This window comes from Myiozetetes cayanensis, unplaced genomic scaffold, assembly GCF_022539395.1.
Source record: "Myiozetetes cayanensis isolate MyiCay16 unplaced genomic scaffold, myiCay2020 scf5-8, whole genome shotgun sequence".
Classification (NCBI taxonomy): domain Eukaryota; kingdom Metazoa; phylum Chordata; class Aves; order Passeriformes; family Tyrannidae; genus Myiozetetes; species Myiozetetes cayanensis.
In genome coordinates this window covers 49,310,788-49,330,728 of record NW_026087742.1, presented here as the reverse complement: position 1 = coordinate 49,330,728, position 19,941 = coordinate 49,310,788, and the positions used below count along the sequence as shown (strand labels likewise).

The window sequence follows — 19,941 nt, the reverse complement described above, 5'->3', positions numbered from 1 at the left end:
TAAATTCTGCTCTGAAATGCACACAAACAAGTCTCAGCAAGTCAAACGTGACTTTGCAAAAGAGAAGAGGATGTCTTTCTAAAATATAAAATTCATAAAACTGGAGTGGGTCAACATTTATTTTATTTTTTAATGATCTATTTTAGTGCAAGATTGGTGCTTTAAAAAAAAAAAAAAACAACTTTGGAAAAGAAAATTGAATATCTGTTAAAACGCATTCCCCTGTGAGAATGCAAGCTTACAGTATCAGAACACATCCATATATTTTTCATTCTGAAAAAATCACCTACTAAGCAGGAGACGAAGTGTTAGCAAATTCACATTCTCAGGATCTCAAGAAAAAACGTAAGTATTTAAGAGCCTTACTGCAGCTTTAGGAAATATAAGCAGAAAAGAAAAGGCCAAGAGTTAGTAGTATCAATTCACTACAGTGGGTTTGATTGTATTACCCACAGATTCACAATATATTAGGAAACTGTTAAAATTGACTGGGCTATCTCAATCATTAGTTCTAACAGAGATATGACTTGCCTCTTGAAGTGAACAGTCTGGGAAGAAAAGGAGCTAAAACTGAAACAGAAACGTAAAATATTTTAATACATAAATGCTGAAACAAGAACAAAGTCTTTTGCTAACTCATATTGTAAGACAGTTTCAATACTCTGGTTAAAAATCATGATGCAAACCTATAAGTCATAATTCTAAACCCTAATAACATGGAATCAGATTTTTATATTTTATTAAAATGTTACTTAATATAATGAAATATGACCAACTGCAATGGTAATATATGGAATATAAGATTCTAAAATAAAAATATTCAGACTATAATTGTTTAAAAATTCTCTATCCCATATGCAATTTATCAAAGAGAACTTTACATTGATTTGTGCCACATGGTTGATGAAAAACTATAAAGAGTCTCTGGAACAAAAGGTATGTACAGATAACTTTGTACGAACAATTTCAATCTGTTTCGAACTTTTGTTTTTTTCTAAGTTCACGAATAAAAATATTGTATTATTTATATTTTCTTAGTAAAAAATTTTCTAAAACCTAAGGTCTCATTTTTTTAAAATGTGCTTTAGTTCATGGAATAAACAATGCTAAACTGTTTTACTAAAACGTGGACAATCTTAAATCAATTGAAACCTGGTTTATAAAGATTTTGTTTAATTCCTATCCCTTACTGAGACAATCCAAATCGTTGTAAACCAGGTTTCAATTGATTTAAGCTTTAAAGTTAAATTGGAGGCATATCTGGATATACAAATTCCTATGTGTCATTCCACTTTGAAAAGTAACTAGATATAAATGATGCTGTGCTATACCATAACTTGATATATACCAAAGGTTTCCTGATCATGTATACTGAACTATATATCTCTTTAGAAATTAGACAAGAATGAACAATGTGGCTTTATTGGGACCCGCTCCTCAGAGCCGTCAGAAGTTGCTCTAACCTTCTTAGGCATAAAACCTTACTTCCTTGTCTACTGTTTTCTTGATTTCAGTTATTGGACTCAAGTTTCAGAGTCACATTCTATACATTGGAAACTGAAAAACAGTGACTTCATTATATTCAAAATCATGCAAAATTGGTAGCTGAATTGGGTATTGGGGGATTCAGGTGTTTTTGGTCAGTGGGCAAAATTTACAGAAGACACATACGATATTCTGTGTGACTATTAACCCTCAAAATCATTTCAGCACCAAAAATGAGTGAGAGTTGAGTAGCAAAGGCTGCAGTTAATCTAATAGCAAACATCAGATAGTGGAATGTAGGTTCTTTCTGAGAAGTTCACAGGTTTTAGTTTTATCACATCACCTCACCACACTTGGAAGCAGTTTGCTTGCTCTATTAGCATTGATGTGGAACACAAAGCCATCCTGCCGATATTTCAGAAGTTGATTTGTTTCACTACTATTTCTGCTTTTGCAGTACTGACAGTATCTCCCAGTTTCTATAAACTGTAAAAACAAAGGACTAGAATGACTGTGCAATGTCCTGAAGGAGAAGGGAACGTCATCCAGCAATGAGCTTGAGTATCAGGATACATTGCACATTAATACTTATGGACATGTTGAAATACCAGGTTTTTGCAGAGGGAGGTAGCTATAAAGATTGTATTGCATCAGTGTGTTTGAACCAAATTGCAATGTTAAGGCATAGAGAACTTCATAGCTGACAGATTTTCCAAACAGGGTAAGAATTTTTCATACCCACTTAGCAGTTTTAATCAATTTTCAATGTAAATGCATACTGCAGCCTTTAAACAGCCTTTTAAGATACTTTATGCATACTAATTGGAAGGACTGTTCTTAGATATAAGAACTTAGCCAAAGTAGTATCAAGTTATTCCTTCTAAAAGAGAAAGGAACATTGATCAAATTTTCCCACTTATGGTCCTGCTTAATACGCTACTTTATTGACTTTAGACAACAGTGTCTCAGCAATGGTTAGCTGCAGACTGAGAAAGTAAGTAGATTGACATATTAACTGTGATAAACATATACTGATTGTGGTTCCCAAATAAAAGTACTTTTTTCCCCCCCTCTGCTCTGCTCTAGTTTCAAAGTATAAGACTATTGATGGGGTTTTTTTCTTTCTTTTTTTTTTCTTTGTTTTTATTTTTATTTTTTAGTCATCCATCTATGATCTTGTCTTTGCTACAGATTTCCACTATGGTATCAAAAAAAAGCATAGGAGCAAAGATTTTAGAATTTCAATTACGCAGAAAAAAATCATGACATTACAAAACTTTCCCTTAGTGGAGTAATTTAATAAATGTATTCCTAACTAAATTAATCTAAAAAATTTCATACTGAATTTCACAGTTCTCACATTTTTATCCCCTCTGAGAGGAGAGCGCGTTTTTGACTTTTCACATGCCTTTATTTCCAGACTTCTCCCCAGGACAGGTAGTATTGCCTCAAGACAGATCTGTAACAGAACCTGCTAAACGATGGATGAAACTGGGATCTCACTGTGTCCTTCACCCAGGGAGAAAGGACCAGAAGGGCTGTCTCATGTGCATATTTATGGAGGATTCACTCCCAGCTTGTATGCTAATTAATGAAGTTCATAGCTTGGTTACAGCTTCATTCTGTGTTAGTCCTCGCTTAAGATGGGCAACTTTTTCTCTTGCTATGACAGATGGGTTGAGATACTACAGATCCCATTTAGCTCCATCACTGGGAGAAGTTGAGGCCAGGAGGAGTGTAGGTGTCTCTCCACAAGATGTGTGACACTTGGGATCAGGTCACAAATGCACAGCCACACTGACTCACAAAACCCGAGCTGTAAATTAGTCCGCATTTCCATTTAAAAAAATAATAAAAAATAAGAGGTTCCACAGTGGTTTTTACAGACTTTTCAAAGAGTCACAGGTAGTAATAAAGGTACTTGAGGTATTGCTATTTCTCACATCTCTGCTCAAAGACTGTACAATGGGTACAAATGCTTTGTAATCAGTTCCCCTGATTATCAGTTCCTGGAAGTAAGGAATAATTAATAAAATCTAGAATACAAAGAATCAGTTCATACTGCAATTATATGCTTAGCTGTCAATATTAAGACACTAACCACAAAGTTTAAGAGCTAACAAGCTTAAAAGAGCCTTTTTGGCTCATATCTTAGGTCTAATGAAAAGTATAATTACCTGCAAGGTTATCGATCTCTTTCTCTTGGAGCAGGCTAACAGCATCATCATCTCCTTCCAGCATAAGTTCTGTTTCTGCATTCTGATTTACCACAGCTTGACTTCGGAAAGTTTTCTTTGACTTCACTACATCCTCTTCAGTGCCTAAAAAAGTTACAAATGTTGTGAATTTAGCTGAATAACACAACCCTGGTCAAGTAGTAAAAAAAATACAGCATAAATCATCTTTATCGAAAAAGGGAAGGAACATTTTCTAAAACTTTACCAAGGTTTACAGAACATGCAGTCTTACTCTGTTTTCTGTCCTGTCCTGAATAAAATATAAACTGTTCCACAAAGAGTCTCCTGTTTTTAATAATTGGTATTTACTTTGTGCTCAATGTTGTTCCATTGGTTTTCCACCTGCAAGAAATTCAGCAGGAGTTTCTCTTTGGTTCCTGGTGCCCTGACTCTGACTGACCTCTGGGAGAGCACACCACCTACTTGAAACTAAGAAGCTGCTTTCAGGAATCCAAAATCTGTCAGGATTTTTTTCTTTTGAGATAGGTGGGACAGGATGGGGAAGTAGGAGATGGGTTATCTCAATATAGAGTAACAACAAGGGAGGCTATGCAGAGATTCAGAAAAGACTGAAAAAAGACAAGCATGGTGAGAGAACTTTGGTACACATCTGTGTGTGTGATTTTAAGGAGCACAGTAAAAATGTTGGTGTATGGACATGTACCAATTACCCAAAGGTTATCATGGGTAATGCTTTTTTTCTTGACTACAAATGACTTTTTCTATTCAGCCTGATGGTTCCTTACAGCAGGAGATATACCTTATTAGATTTTGGGAAAAACAAGAGTTTATTCTCATGATGTAAAAAATTAATCATGATTTGGTCAAGTGATAGAATCATAAGTATTTTTCATATAATAAATAGTTTTCATGTAACTGTTGTGTCCTCCTCACAGGATTTTTTCTTATTTGGGGATAAGTCATAAGTTTTATTTTCAGTACTATGGATTCACAGTTGCCTCAGGTAAGAAAGCTTTCAATTTCTTTTTTTCTTAAATAGAAAACACTGCACCTTCACCTTGGACCATACAAGATCTGGGCATCTCCAGTTTTGTCAACCAAGAAATAAAATTCAAAAGTAATTTCTCCTTTTTGTAGGATAATTTGGAAATTTGCTTCCTACTAAACTACAGAATGATGTGTGAAATTTGAGCAAAACCACGCACATGTGGATTTTGTTTGTTTTCCACAATGCCTGAACTTAAGCAGGGTGATTTAGAGCATGGTGCTAATAACACCAAGGTTGTGGGTTTAAACCCCATATGGGCCGTTTACTTAAGAGTTGGACTTGATGATCCTTGTGAGTCTCTTCCAGCTCAGAATATTCTGTCATTCTGTTTATGTGAATACTATTATGGTAGACGTAAAATGTAAAGCCCAGAAAGACTCATGGCCTCCTGTTAATACAGGACAACTAAGAGGAATATAGTAAGCAGATAGGTTAGTGAAAATAGATACATGGAATGGAGCTCATGTGTCAGGAAGCTTTGTTTTACAGTTGGGAAGGTGTTAAGATTTTACCTCCTACTCTCATAATTAGTAAGAGTTTTAATTAATTTGTGCACAGCAGAGTCACAGGATATAAATAAAAATACTGTAGGTATATTTTTCTGTGGGTGTGTTTATTCTGTTTGAAGATCACTGTTAGCATGCCACTTGAGTTGTGACTTCATCACAGGCTGAGATAACTCATATTTTACATTGCCTAATATTAACCTTTTATACAGTACTGTTATTACCCCAATTGCTGTTTCTGAAACTGTATTCTGAAACTCTGAAAATGTAAACCCAAACAAATAAGCAAAACCTCATCTTTTTTACCAAGCTCAAAATTAAGGACAGAATATGTGTAGTCTTCCTATTTGTTACTGTCTCCATTAGGTCCATATTGATAGTGATTAAGACAATGCTGCTCTATACTGATATGCTGTGTTTTGATGTGTTCAGTTATTAGGCTGTGATCATTATCTCACTTGCATAGGTTTTTACTTAATACGACAGTAGTTATTTGTCCAATATAAAACTGGATCAGTTAACTAATGGTTGAAGAAGTTTTCAGTATCATGTATAAGATTTTGGGGTTTTATGTTTGGTTTGTATTTTTTTTTCCTTCTTTAATTCACAAAAAGAAGTACGAATGGTAGGAGTTTGTAAAAACACAAAGAATTAACGTGCTGTAACAGAATTTCAGTTTTAATACATCAGAATCATCCTGAGTATTTAATCAGTAAGTCAGGATATTGTTACACTTGTGTTTACAGCATGGGAGTTTGACACAAGTAATAGCTCCCGTTGTGAAACATGTGACACTAGAGGAGACCAGGCCTGAGATGAACTAACATGGTGAAGGAAGAAAGCATGAAAACAGTGTTCTCTTCATTTTTGATAGTTTTAGTGAGTGTTATGTAAGTTTCTGAGCTTTATAAAATGTGATAATCTTCAAATTAATTACTTGAAAAGTACTAATCTAGAGTAATCTTAGTGTCAACCATTTCTGTAGTAACTGATTATGACAATTCTTTAAAATTATTTATGCATGAAAATATATTTTTAAAATATATTTTTAGAAAAGTCCAAACCCTCAGATTATTAATAACACTCAAAATGCATCATAAGAACCTGAAATATAGGGTATTTTAAATCCCTTGTGATGAGGATATGAGGTCACAGAAATACTGCCAGACACAGGTGTAAGAAACATGGTAGAGTAAAAGACATTAAATTAGTTTCACAAATTTGGAGCTTAGCAATAAGACAAATGTTTCTAAAATCCATTCTGTTTATAATATTAAAAATACATTTATTTGAAGGAAATATAGTAAAGAGTGCTTCTTTTTCTTGATTGAAAAAACCTCTGGTTTGGCTGTTGTTAAAATTTATCACTTTGTTGAGTGCACCTCAGTTTTGCTATACTGTACCAAACATTTATCTAAATGAAAGTGTACGAGACCCAGAGTTGCCCTTCAATCACTATATCCTTTATGAATTAGAGTTCCATTTATCAAAATTACAGCAAGAGGAGTAAGGTCTCACAGGGCTGTCTCATTACAAGGCTTGTAAACACTGTCCTTACAAAGAAATGGTTTAACACCTAACAAATCAAAAAGTGATTGGGAATAGAATTTATTTGAGATCATCTATCTTCGGAAGACGTGCTGTACTGAGTGCACTTCGTGGCCTTTCTACCCATTCATCAAGAAATTAACAAGCGAATACCACAGACCACCAGATCTCCTTGGATCCTGAAATGTGAAATATGTTCAAAACAGACCTGTCACAGATGTTCTATTTTTATATTTCAAGATGACTTCAAAAAGGTTTTAAAATAAGAGAACCTCTACAAGTAAGTAAGAAGAAAAACAACTCATATTTTTAAAACCAGACAACAAACTGAATAAAAAATTATGTGACATAAAACTATGTCTAGTATTGTTAACAATGATATAAAAAGAAGAGATGAATAAATGAATATTTGATACTTCAGTGTTTGAAAAAAATCGAAACTCAAATTGTTTTTTTCAAAGACCCAGCAATAGTATCATGAAATTAAATCCATGTCCAGATATTTAAAACTTTTTCGCACACAAGGAGTCTGTATTTTAAAGACACAATATGAAATTAATAGGCTTAGTTCCTAAATCTAATTGGAAAATGTTTCAACCTCATTAAAATAAGAAAAAAATAAAATGAAACTAGATGTCATTTCAAGAAAGCAAGGTTGTAACACTGGAGAGCACAGAACTGGAATTGACAGATGCTATCAGTTCTTGTCCTTGTCAAGTTCCTTCTTAAGGGATGTTTTAAGGGATAGACTTAAGGGATAGACTGGGATTTGGAAAGGAGCCTTGAAATAATCAGCTAAGTATTTCTTAAAACTACATTTTGCAAAGAAATAAAAGGAAATAAATCACTTAGGTTGCACCAAAGTCCAGGTGAAGCTGAAACTTGAAGGGTCTGTCTTAAATATATTTCAAGAAAATATATGTGTATGACTAGATAAGCTATCAAAAAGAAAAAAAAAATCTATTTTTTGTTACACCTGTTATCATCTTGATTATTTTTGTAAATGTGCATGTTACAAACTGGCTTCCTACAATAACTTCAGGATTACTGAAAACAGCTCATCTTTAGAAGAAATTAAAGAAACCAACCACCAGTTTATAAACCAGTTTATAAACTCAACTTCCATGGAAGGGTGTGTATTTTATATGTCTGAAAGGTTGTATGAGCCGCACAGTAAACTTCTACAGTATTACCAAGAATTTACTAATCTCTCTTCCAGTAACATTAGTTTTCCTTAAACAGAAGTTACTAAGCATTCAAGAAAACCCCAAAGCAACCACAAAACCATTACCAAAATCCCTAAAAACCTAATATTTTCCCAAGAACAGGACAATCTCACGCTAACTTGCAACTACAGCCCCTAGAAGTATTTAATACAGGCAATACTTCATCAGTTGGGGATGGATGGGTGGGTATTTTTATAGTAACATTTGAATTTTTGTCACTCTATTTTCATTTAAATCAATGAATTTCCGGTTGGGTTCTGTAGGTCACAACTGGTTTCTAGGGATGCAATCTACTTTTCAAAGACACTGTAAGTGTCCATATCCCCCCAAACTGACCCTAAATAAAACTTTAAAATTATCAGTACAAACATATTGTTGATTACACTTATGTTTATGTACACTTATTTCATTAGACATTACACTAATTAATATGCTTTAGTTGAACACAGCAAGGGAGTTTCCAGTTCTCTCTTTACTTCTATCCATTTATTATATATTCAAATATGGTATATTATAATTTTCCTCTCTGAATTTAGTAAAAATTAGGCTAAAAATATGGTTAATTTTAAGAAACATTTGCTTGGTAATACTGTAACCAACAAAAGGAGACTACTGCTTCTTATAAAGTCGTTTCCATAGTTTACTTCAACGAATTACCGATAAGGCAATTTATGCAGTGAGTCCTCTTTGATCTTTGAGGAGAGATGGCAGAATGGAAAGTTAACCTCATTTTAATGTTACCTAAATATACTGACAGGAAATTCTAATGTTTCCAAACATCTGGAAATCTGCTTCATGGGATGGTGTTCTTCTTTTCTATAAGAAACCTTTTTCATATACTGTCTTTTACAGTTTTATGTGGCTTCTAAAGGAGCATTTTGACATAAGTAAAGTCTGTTCTTTTTACAGTAAAATTCTGCATTTAATTAAAAACTCTCTTCTATAGTGGCTAAAGTAGCATTTTTGTGAAGCTTACCTCTCCTCAGAAACTTTTAAGGGTAAACTTGCTTTCTACTCCTTACAGATCACTGGTATGTACTGCTCTGTAGAACACCCTTTTTCTTGTTGAACTTTAATCCCATAAGGTAGTTTTTAGTATTTTATTAATAAAGGAATTCAGAATTAGTTCCTCACAAGAGTCTACCTGATAGGTTGTGATGTGAACCATGAAATTATATCACAGGTAAAATATAATTTATCAACAGAGTTTGTACAATAAAGAAAAAAATCTCTCTCAAGAAAAGCCTTTTTTCTTTCAAACTAACTTTTACAGGAAGAACCGAGCTTATCTATGCACAGAATTAAAATGAAACACTATTATCTACCTTTTTTTGTTCATTTGACATTAATAATAGTTGAAAATACTTAGAAAAAATATTTACTAGATAATCTTCCTGCTTTATATATTCTAACAGTTTAAACCTCTGCTATCTTTACTAATCTTTCCTAACTTGATTAGGTAACGGGACCCTTGCAGCAGTCACAGTTATGCAGAGCAGCTGCCTAGGCGTCCGTAAACTGACCTCTACAAAACCCAGTAAGATTAAATAATTAACATGGTGATCACTCCATCTCAGCCTAGTATCCTTCCACAGGACTACAGAGCCAGCCCTCCTAAGACTGCAGTCATTCCATGGGAAATGTGCACCAGGTATCCCTGGGTCTGCTCAAGAGACTGATCTGGCTTTGTGTAGCAGCCTGGTACAATGAAATGTCCCCACCTGTGTCTGCTGGAGTTGTTATTTAAATTGCAATGTGTCTCTGGAACTGGCAGCTTTGACTGGCATATAATTTAGTTTCCCCAGAGAATCAGAGAAGTGACTGTTAATAAAGGAAGGCTGGTTTTAATAGATTTAATAAAAACCAGGGAAATCTAAATCACATTTTCATTATTAAGGATCTTTGAAGAAATGAGGGAGAAAAACTATGAAAATTGCATAGAAATTAAAAATCGCATATATTTTTACTGGAAAATACTTCCACCAGAAGTAAAACCAAATCACATTTTCGTTTTCTATAATAGATAAATACCTCAAAATTTAATCATAGACATTCCATATTCCTAATACCTGACCAAATTATCTTCTTCATGTAAGTCATTTGTAAATAAATACTTTACTGCTGTATATGTTTTCCTCTTTCAAATTCTCAGATGTTTTGCATTGTAAAATGAGACTGACACAAGCTATACCACTGAGGAGACTGAACATACAGGCAAGGCCAAAATGAGCATGTTTCTCAGATGAGGTTGAGGCTTTTTAAACAATAAATACTTGTAGTTAAAGTCAGAGTGTTGTATATTAATAAAAATATCTTACATAAAAATAAAGGTGAAAGTACTACAGTGGGTACTCCTTATACTTTTTAGTTTACAGATAAGAAAACAGATTCAGAGTGGTCGTGAAATTAATTTTTAGAAGTTGTCAACATTGCCATTATATATATTTGATATTTCAGGAATTCTGAGCATATGAGAAAGGACCCTGCAATGATTCAGCACTGACTGCAAACAGCCAGCAGGTGACAGAGTCAGATATGCCCAGTCCGATAAATGTTTCAATGCATTTAAGGCTCCTGAAAGGCAGCCTTCATTCTGATCGGAATCAGAGGAAGTCCCTCTAATGGGAACTTAAAACAATCAAATGTTTATATTTGGATTAAGATGTAGTTTGTCACTGTAACTTGTACACACAAGAAGGGATTCATATTTCTTGACTGATGACCTTTACAAATCCCTGACAGTTTGAAAGGCAGCACCTTGGCATATATTGTAGTTTGATAAATTGCAGAAAGAAACCAAATTCTGCTGTGAATTATTTCAACAGGCAAGGATGACGCACAAGCAAAATAAATAAGAGCAATTAAATTTTCCTAAGTGTCTTTTGAGCCATTTTACAAACGTACAGTAATAGCTGAGAGGAAAATACCTACATCACACCAACAGTTATTGCTCAGTGGAAAGGACATCAAGGACACTTGCAAGTAAGAGAATTGGATCAATATTAACGTGATTTTCATTTCATGCTTCCCCAACTCCAGTAAGCTGACAATATACTCTGATTATGTGAACTGCCTCTGAGTAACATAGAAAAGGTTATTAGAGCAAGAGGTGGAAATGGAATGCACTTTTTATATTGACAGGTCTGCTAATAGAGTGTACTGATTTTCAAAGCCATGCAATGTGTTTTCACAATTTGGTTTTGACAGCAAAAAGGAATTTCATTTATCTCTTAATTCAAAATATTCACATGTAAGCAAAGGTTTCTTAAGACAGGCCACTGAAGAGGGTAATTAAACTATTTCAATAGAAAAATTTAATTAACAGGTAAGAAACAAAAGATGATTGAATTTAAATATGTATGGCATGATAATGAAATAAATCTGGTATTTGAGGCATTCTATGTTTTGAAACAGCATCTGATAAAACCTTTTTAAGATGACATAAAAGCGAAAAATACATCTGTGTCATGTCTTAACATTCAGGCCTGGATTATGTCTGGAAAGTTTTAGATTAGTTCCTAAACACACATTCTCCAGAAAAAGCCATGGTCTGACTATATCTGCTTGCAGCCCTAAAGCCAGGATCAAAGCTGTTGGACTTCTGAAGTGGTACACTCCATACTGAAGAACTGCACTCACATACGCTGACCCTAATTTTGCTCCCTGCTTGCAAAAAATTCTAATTGAAAAGGCTAATAATGGCAAAGAAATGAAATTCTTTTTGGAAATACAAACACTTGATAAAGCAGGGGCATGTAAGGAATGTCATGGTATCTCTCAAATTACATGAAATGGAAGTGGTATCTCTCTCTATTGAAGGGGGGATGGAACTAAATGATCTTTAAAGTCCCTTTCAACTCAAGCTATTCTATGATTCTATAATTCTAAGAAATTTGATCTTAATTTCCATACTAGGGTATTCCACCCCAAAATTTCTAACTCTTACCTAATATTCAACAATTAGTACCTCCAAGCCATGGGATTGGTCCAAACATGAACATTTTTAAAAAGAAAATACATACTACATATCTGTAGTATTGTGGTCTGTCTTCTAATTTTTCAGTTCTTCTCTGTGGCAAAAGCATGGGTGATTATGTCTTTGCTAGAAGGCAGTTTTGCCCCTCATCACGTAAGCTTTTGCTATCACATCCAAAAAAGATCAGCTCTTTGGAAACAGCCACTGTACAGAGACATAACAGGACAGCTAAAAAATTCATTCTCTAGCACAGGGAATGAAAGTGTAGGAAATAAGTTTAAAATTATTTTATAGTAGCTATTGTAATTCCAGTAGTAGGTAACCATTTCAATTTCTATCAAGACTACCTATTTACAGAGGAAAGACCCAACAGCTCATGATCAGTGATTTGAGAGAGCCATTTGCCAACATCTGAAATTACTTTTGCTTTCTGGAATTGTAATCTTTTCAAGTGAAATTCTGCTCTTCTGAGACATACAGAAGGATCTATGCAGTCTTTACACACACAAAATCTCCTAAACATGACATAATGTCACCTGCAATTGTTTCATAAAAGAATTGTCACCATTATATATTAATAAATTTGTAAACATAAAAATGTCATTAGAACATCTAGATTTACTTTCCATTACACTGAATTTTGTGGTACAGTTCCAACTGTTTTAAGGGTGCTACACTGTGGTTTCTATCTGTACAAATTTCATTTTGTCCTCACATAGATGACCACATCTTCAGAACTGGTCTACATATTTTCACTTCAGCAGTAATTGGTGGGAGGAGCTTCTTATATTTCAGGGTAGATCAATACCTATAGCAACATTAGACAAAGGGCAGCACCTACAGGATATACATATTTGTGAGATAGCAATGTGGCCCAAACACTGGGATATTTGTATTTAACTTTTAGTGTTGCTAAGTGACCACATTCTAGCAGCAATAGACAGCACTTCTGTTTGGGCCAGGCTGCTGTAAATATATAAGCTCCTCCAAGTTAGCAATTATCTAGCAACAGCAATTATCTATCAAAGTAATCTATCCATTTAGCAATTAGCTATAAAATTAAAATCAAAGCTTGTCTATTTCCTTGATTTAGAACAGATTTTTACTCTGCATTTTTAAAAAAATTATCATTTTAATTTTTATTTTAAACAAAAGTAGTTGCACTTATAAAATGTCTTTGTTTCATACAGCCTAGAAGATGAAAAGTGAAACAGCAGTGGTACAGAAAATATCAGCCATAAAAAGATTTTGAGAGTCTGCCATCAAAACAGCTCAATGAGATAACTGACAAGATTTTTGTTATTTTGTCTCTGAAATGGGTGAATGGTAATCATTGTCCCAGGCAGAAACTCTATGTATTAAGGAAAGCTAATTCACAGAAATCTTAGCAGCAGTCAGCAGTAAACAAAAAAGGAGAGCAGTATTTTATTTCACTTTCCACTAAGCTGCTGCACATGGTCTGTGACATCTTTCAGTTTGCTTCACAAAGATTAAAAGAGAGCACAAACTTTCTGTGCAACTGCAGGGATACTTGCAAAATTTATGCTTATGTTAGATTTGGAAGCACTAGCAACACTATTTTCCATTCAGATGAGAGCTGAGCTGCTATTTAGACAACAGGATCAGCTTCTTTATGGGTATAGGATTGAATGACTTGTGCTATATGGCAAAAGAGACACCAATAAAACACACAAGCATTATGTACAGTTCTTTCAGCTGGGAAAGTATATCTATTGTAGATGATGTTCAGGACGCAATACAAACACTCTGGGAGATACACTCTTCAGGCACACAATAAGGATAAGAAAAAGGTTATGTCATGATGTAATGTACATGATACGAAAAACAAAATTAAATAATTGGAAACATGCATAATATGTTGATACAACTCTTAACAAGGTCTCTTCCTTATCATGCTGGTTAGTGGTATATTTAACTTTTCCATAAAATGTATTTGGCTTTTAATAGAGTACTTTCACAAGGTGCTTTTTGATCCCTGCCTGTAACTTGCACCACACTGAAATTCACGGTACTGAGTATTTTTCATGTGCATTTCAAAGCTAGCACTACAAAATAATGAAATGCACAAAATAAGTGGTATTGAAGAACTCACTCGTAAGCACATGGAATAGCTAGTGAACATAAATTTGTGTTTCTTGTGTACAAATCTTACTATTTACATAAGATGTCTACAGTAATGTTAATGTGGTAAAATAGAAATAAATTTTGTGTGATAAATACTAAATAGTGCAATGTAAAAAGATAAGTCAAAACACTTAGGTATCTTAAATATCGTCTCTGGAAATGAATTACTTTATTTTCAAAACCTATACATACCAGTTCCATTTGCTTTGTGAAAGACAAGAAATCACTTATATTGAAGAGATTCCCACAATCTAATTCTGTTGACTTAACCCTTGCAAGTAGCCCAGAGTCTTGCAGAAACCTGAGCCCATTGCCTGAAAGCCTGTCATGCTTCCTATTGACTGTCAGAAAGATTGGGACAGTCAAGTCTTTTAAAATCGATACTATGATCTCCTAACTCTAGGTTGCAAAGGTTGAGGCGATGCTGAAATAATGTTCCTCCATTCCAGCCATGCGCTAGGGAGGCTGTCCTAGTCAGGTCTTCAGAAAACACAAACGATACATATTTCCACTTACATATGAAGTGAAGAACAGAGTCCTGCAGTCAAGACATCAAGAATAAGAAGAGTGGAGAAAATTTAGAAAATGAACATTTTGTGTTTTAACTACAGCCAAAGAAGATTTAAAGTGCTTTTACTCCTTAATATGGAGATTTAAAGCATAGAAAATAGGAGATAAGAAAAGCACGTATTAAAACCAGAGTCCTGAGACCTGAATTCACCCAGCTGTGAAAGCTGTCCTGAAGGACTATTATTAGACTTTCACTGACAGAATGTTCTTCTGAAATGTTTCTGTAAGATTCACTGAATATATATGGGTCAAGGACTTCTATTTCTTTGTCAATTAGGTATAGAAATGAATAAATAGAAAAAATACATTAATCACATGGATTTGAAAATATTTATAATCGTAGTAATTTATGGGGTTTGGTAAATAAATCACTTTCATTTGGCATAATGGACAGATATTGTGTATTCTTTTTACCTGAAAATATAATGATGGAAAGGAGAAAAAGGAAGCTAGAATTCCAAGACAGACAGTGGTTGTAATTTTTAGGTCTTAGGAATGGTTTTGCAGGTCAGTTTGATTACTTCAAGAACCCTCTGGCACCACACACTTTCAGATGAAGAAGTGAGAAACAGAGGTAGTTATACTAACTGCTGGTAAAAAGCCAGAAAACTCTGCAGTAAAATCTATTAGCTCAGACCTATAAGAGTAACTAAAATTCAGGTCATGCTGGATAACCTGAAAATCTCAGAGGAAAGGCATTTGAAACCCAAGACGGAGGTTTTGAGGGAAAAGTTTTCATATCCTATTTGGCTCTGTGAAAAGTTTGAATTAGAGTCAAGACAGAGATTCTGACATTCAAGAGTTGAGGAAATCATTAGGAAAAAAATGACCATATAATCGAACTGTTCTTAAAACTTATTATAAAGCTGCCACAAATATCCTATGCTAGAAATAGCATATAATAGGAAGGAGATATTTAGAGACTGCAAAGTACTGATGGGATGCAATTGCAACTCATTTTCATCACCTACTCAAAGAGCAGAAGCTCAGACAATGAGTGTTCAGTACAATTCAGCACAATAGTGTTCATTACTCCAACTAAGCAAATTCTGTTACTGTTTACATCTTGAAGGTGCCTTTCATTACATTATAGTGGGTGATAAAAATAAGGATTACCATAGTAGTAGATATTTTTAATGAGAATATATTTATGACTGAGGGGGTAGGAAATATTAGAAATAAGACCATGTTAAATCTAGTATTTTAGATTTAATTATTCTTACTACACAGATTGTGCTTTGCAGATCCTTCTATTAATACCAAGTGTAAGTTCTTCTTCCTAGACTGTCTTTAACAAAACTGTATCTTGCAATTACCCTGTAAAACATTAACAGGACACAATATGTAATATTTTCCCTAAAATCCTGTGAGGATGAAATATTTGGAAGATTATTTGGAGAAGCAGTGGATGGCACTGTTGGGCTACAATTATAAGGCTGTAGATGAAAATCTTCTATTGGAACACTTAGAAAAAAAGACAGATTTTTGTGATTCCTTAAGGCAGTCAATTCAGATATAAACTCATTCAGAGCACACTGGAGATTTCACAATCAATGTGGAATTTAATTCATATACTGAAAGGAAGTTGTGTAATAGGAGAAGTATTATTTTAGGTGCTTCAAGTGAAGCATGGCAGATTAAAGAACAAAGAGAACTTACTTGCCAAATGGAAGCATTGTTATGGATTAATTTAATGATCGCATACATATTCTTAAAATGCTCACCACTGAACATCAAGTAACATATGTGTGTTTTCTGCCCATAAAGTGCATTCTATTTCTTAAAACTGCTCACAATTAATGGTCAACTTGAGTACACTTACAGGCTAAAATTAAGTGTGTGTGAAAGGGGTGAGGGAACAGCATTTCCTTTTAGTCAAGGGCTTTTGTTCATCAGTGTCTCTGACGTATTTATAACTAAGATATTACTTAAATATCAGTTTGGGAAATTATCTTAGATAAGGGTCTTCATTTGTATTTCCCCAGAGCAACATATTTTATGAAATTGCGTGTGCGTGTGGCTAATTACTACATTAACTAAAGGGAGGGGGGTAAGGATCAAAAATATTATCAGCTTATGCAGTCACAACAAACTCAGCTTCAGTATTAATAAATATACTGAACATGAGCAAATTGATATTAGAACTGTTTTATACCTGTTCAACATCTTCATTAATGATCTGATTGATGAGGCAGAGAGTTCCCTCAGCAAGTTTGCACATGACATGAAACTGGGAGAAGTGGCTGATATGCCAGAGGGTCATGCTGCCAATCCAGAGGGATCTCAGCAGGCTGGAAAAGTGGGCTGACAGGAACCTCATGAAGTTCAACAGGAAGTGATAAATCCTGCATCTGGGGAAGAGTAACCCCAGTCTCCAGTATATGCTGGGGGTCCCCCAACTGGAAAGCAGCTCTCCAAAAAGGGAGCCGGGGGTCCTGATGGACACCAGGTTGAACATGAGCCAGCAACATGCCCCTACTGCAGTGGTAACCAGGGCTGCATCAGACAAAGGGTTGATGGTTGGTTGAGGAAGGTCATCCTTCTCCTCTGCTAAGCTCTGGTGAGGCTACACCTGGAGTGATGTATCCAGTTCTGGGCTCCCCAGATCAAGAGCGACATAGATATTCTTTTACACTTACTTTTACTACTAAACTGATCCAGATATTCTTTGTTTATCTTGGAAAGATAGGGCTCAAGAGGGTCATAAAGCTATTGGTTTTCATTATTTCCAAGGACGAAGACCACACAACTTCTCTGGCCAACCTGTCCATTGTTTGTCCACCATGACAACAACAAAAAAATTTTATGCCTGTTGCCTTTTGTCCTGTCACTAGCGATCAACAGATATCTGGATCAGTTTAGAACTAACAGTAAATCTTAAAGAATCCAGCAAAAGGATCTACAAAACTCAACCCTGACAGTAAGGCCGGTCATGTAGATATAGTATAACAAAAACAATATTTCATAGACAAAACTGAAAGCATAATTCGGTCTTTAGACAGTACATACATAATTCTCTCACTGCAGATACACCTAGAAAAGTAACTGGGTTTTATGCATTAAGTGGGCCTGCTAGCAAAACTATGATAAGTAATGATCTGATGTCAGTTGTCTTCAACTTGCTTTCAGTTTTGAATCAGTTTATGAAAAAAAAATATTTCTTTCTGATAGATGATTCCAAAATCAGTATTGTTTAAATAGTTCTGGAAATACTCTAGGCATTTTCAATAAGCACAGAAAAAAGATTGGGTGAAGATAATGAAGTCTGAGGTCTTTATGAAGCTGAGAAAAAGTAAACTAACTTTTTCAGATACATAAAATTATGCAGTAACTTTGACAGACAGTCTTGAATTTACTCTAAACAACTGTGGTATTTTCACTGACGAAAGACACCTCTAGACATTCAGACTTCCTAGAACAGGGTGTTGGATTTTACAACACAGCTTCTGAACAGAGATGACAAAATTGAGCATCTCCACTCCATGGGACATTCTGATTTCTTCAAATGTCTTATCACCTGAAATTGTCAAGTAAGTTTGTTTGAAAACACTGACTTAGCTTTCTAGAACAACATTTGGTGCATACCAAATGAAACTAGCTTCTTAACAGTTCCTCTGGACACTTCTCCCTCTATCTTCTTCTAATACTGTCTGCAGAAGGTAGGGAGCCCAGCAGTTCATGAGATAGAAGCTGTGGGAATCACCTGCTTTGGACTTCTCAGCACTGAGGAGTTGCTCTAGAGCAAGAGTTTCCGAAAGTTCATCTTGAGACGTTTCTCTGATATTAAGGACCCTAAAATAATTGATTTTTCCTTTAGGATCCCTGGGACACCAAGATACTTCATTCTGAAGAATATAGGTTTGAGTATGGGTTCCCATGTATTTCAGCTCCCCGGTTTCATAGCAGGGAACCCACACAGACTTTCTTTTAAGGTAGCACTTGTTTGAGGCTAAATGTTCTGGGAATTTTAGTCCTTCAGAAGCATGAAGGAATCTTTGATGGTCCATCAAAATTCATCTGCTGTCATGAAAATAGTTTTCAGATTTCCAAATGTTCCAATGTTTTGGAACATTTCAGATTTCCAAACCTGATGCTTTTTAATTCTGTTTGTGTAATGAGACTATATTTCTGATGATAAACACACACAGTATTTTGGTGAAGCTTACAACACTAAAGACAAGTCTCAGAAGGAACCATCTACAGTCTCTGCTTCAGCTAGAACTGCCCTTGAAATAAGATTGCTAATTAGATGTCCAAACACATAATGGAATAAGCATCTTAAAATATGCAAGTTCAAAAGCCACATGTGGCTATATTGCACATATAAAACATACCTGTAGCTTTTGTACCTGAATGTATTACATATTACATTATGAAGGTCTTTTTTTTTTTTTTTTTTTTTTTAATTCTAGGTATTTAGGATCTGTCATGATAATCAGCTTAACAGGCTAAATATTCTTGAGCACAGACACTAGATATATTTGACCAGCTTACACACGTATGTTTAGAACATGGGCACTGAGTTCATGTCCATCTCCAGTGCAGTCTAGAAAATGTGGCCTTTCTTGTACTACATTTATATACAAATTGTTTGTAGACCACAATCTTTAACGACTGAAGGATCAAAGCTTAATAAAGTAACTGTTTTGCTCTTAAGCTGACCTTCGTGGACCTGTATTCTGTCTTACTGGCAGGGTGGTACAGTAGTGTCTCATCTATACTAATCTCCAATGACTGTAAACTGTTAAGGTGATTAACTCAAAGAGACAGTTCTTTCACCACATGCACAGAAGACTTGTGGGTCATATCTGCATATTACATGTATCTATTGCAGCAAAATTTGGGGAGGAAAAGTAGAGTTTATAATAATTTATACAATCTTTTCTGTTTTCTTTCTTTCTTTTCAGTCTACAATTTAATGAATTACATTGAAATTCCATCTAACTTAGAATAAGAACTGTTTAATTTATTAACACTACAAATTAAAACTCTACTAAAAATTTCCAGGTAGTTAAAAATCCCACTAGAGTTTCCACTTTGATACTGCAGTAAGTAGCATCCCTTCAGCTTCACAAAAGGAAGAAACGAATCCACATTTTGATTCAAGTAAGAATTTAACTACAGCGAAAGGGCACAGCAGATACAACGCTGAACTAATTATGCCTGCATCTTAAATCTGGATATCAAAGCAATTTTAAGCAATTGCAAACAAATCCAACGCCTAATATCAAATTCTTAG

General features: G+C 34.6%; 1 protein-coding gene across 4 annotated transcripts in view; it reads right to left on the bottom strand.

Moving 5' to 3' along the window:
* Nucleotides 1-19,941, bottom strand: part of NBEA (neurobeachin) — a 470,259-nt gene that overhangs the window by 164,514 nt on the left and 285,804 nt on the right. For all 4 annotated transcript variants that reach the window (XM_050332434.1, XM_050332435.1, XM_050332438.1 and 1 more), the window contains one exon: nt 3,663-3,806. In XM_050332434.1, the coding sequence (XP_050188391.1) occupies nt 3,663-3,806 (144 nt within the window). The remainder of the gene's footprint in view (nt 1-3,662; nt 3,807-19,941) is intronic.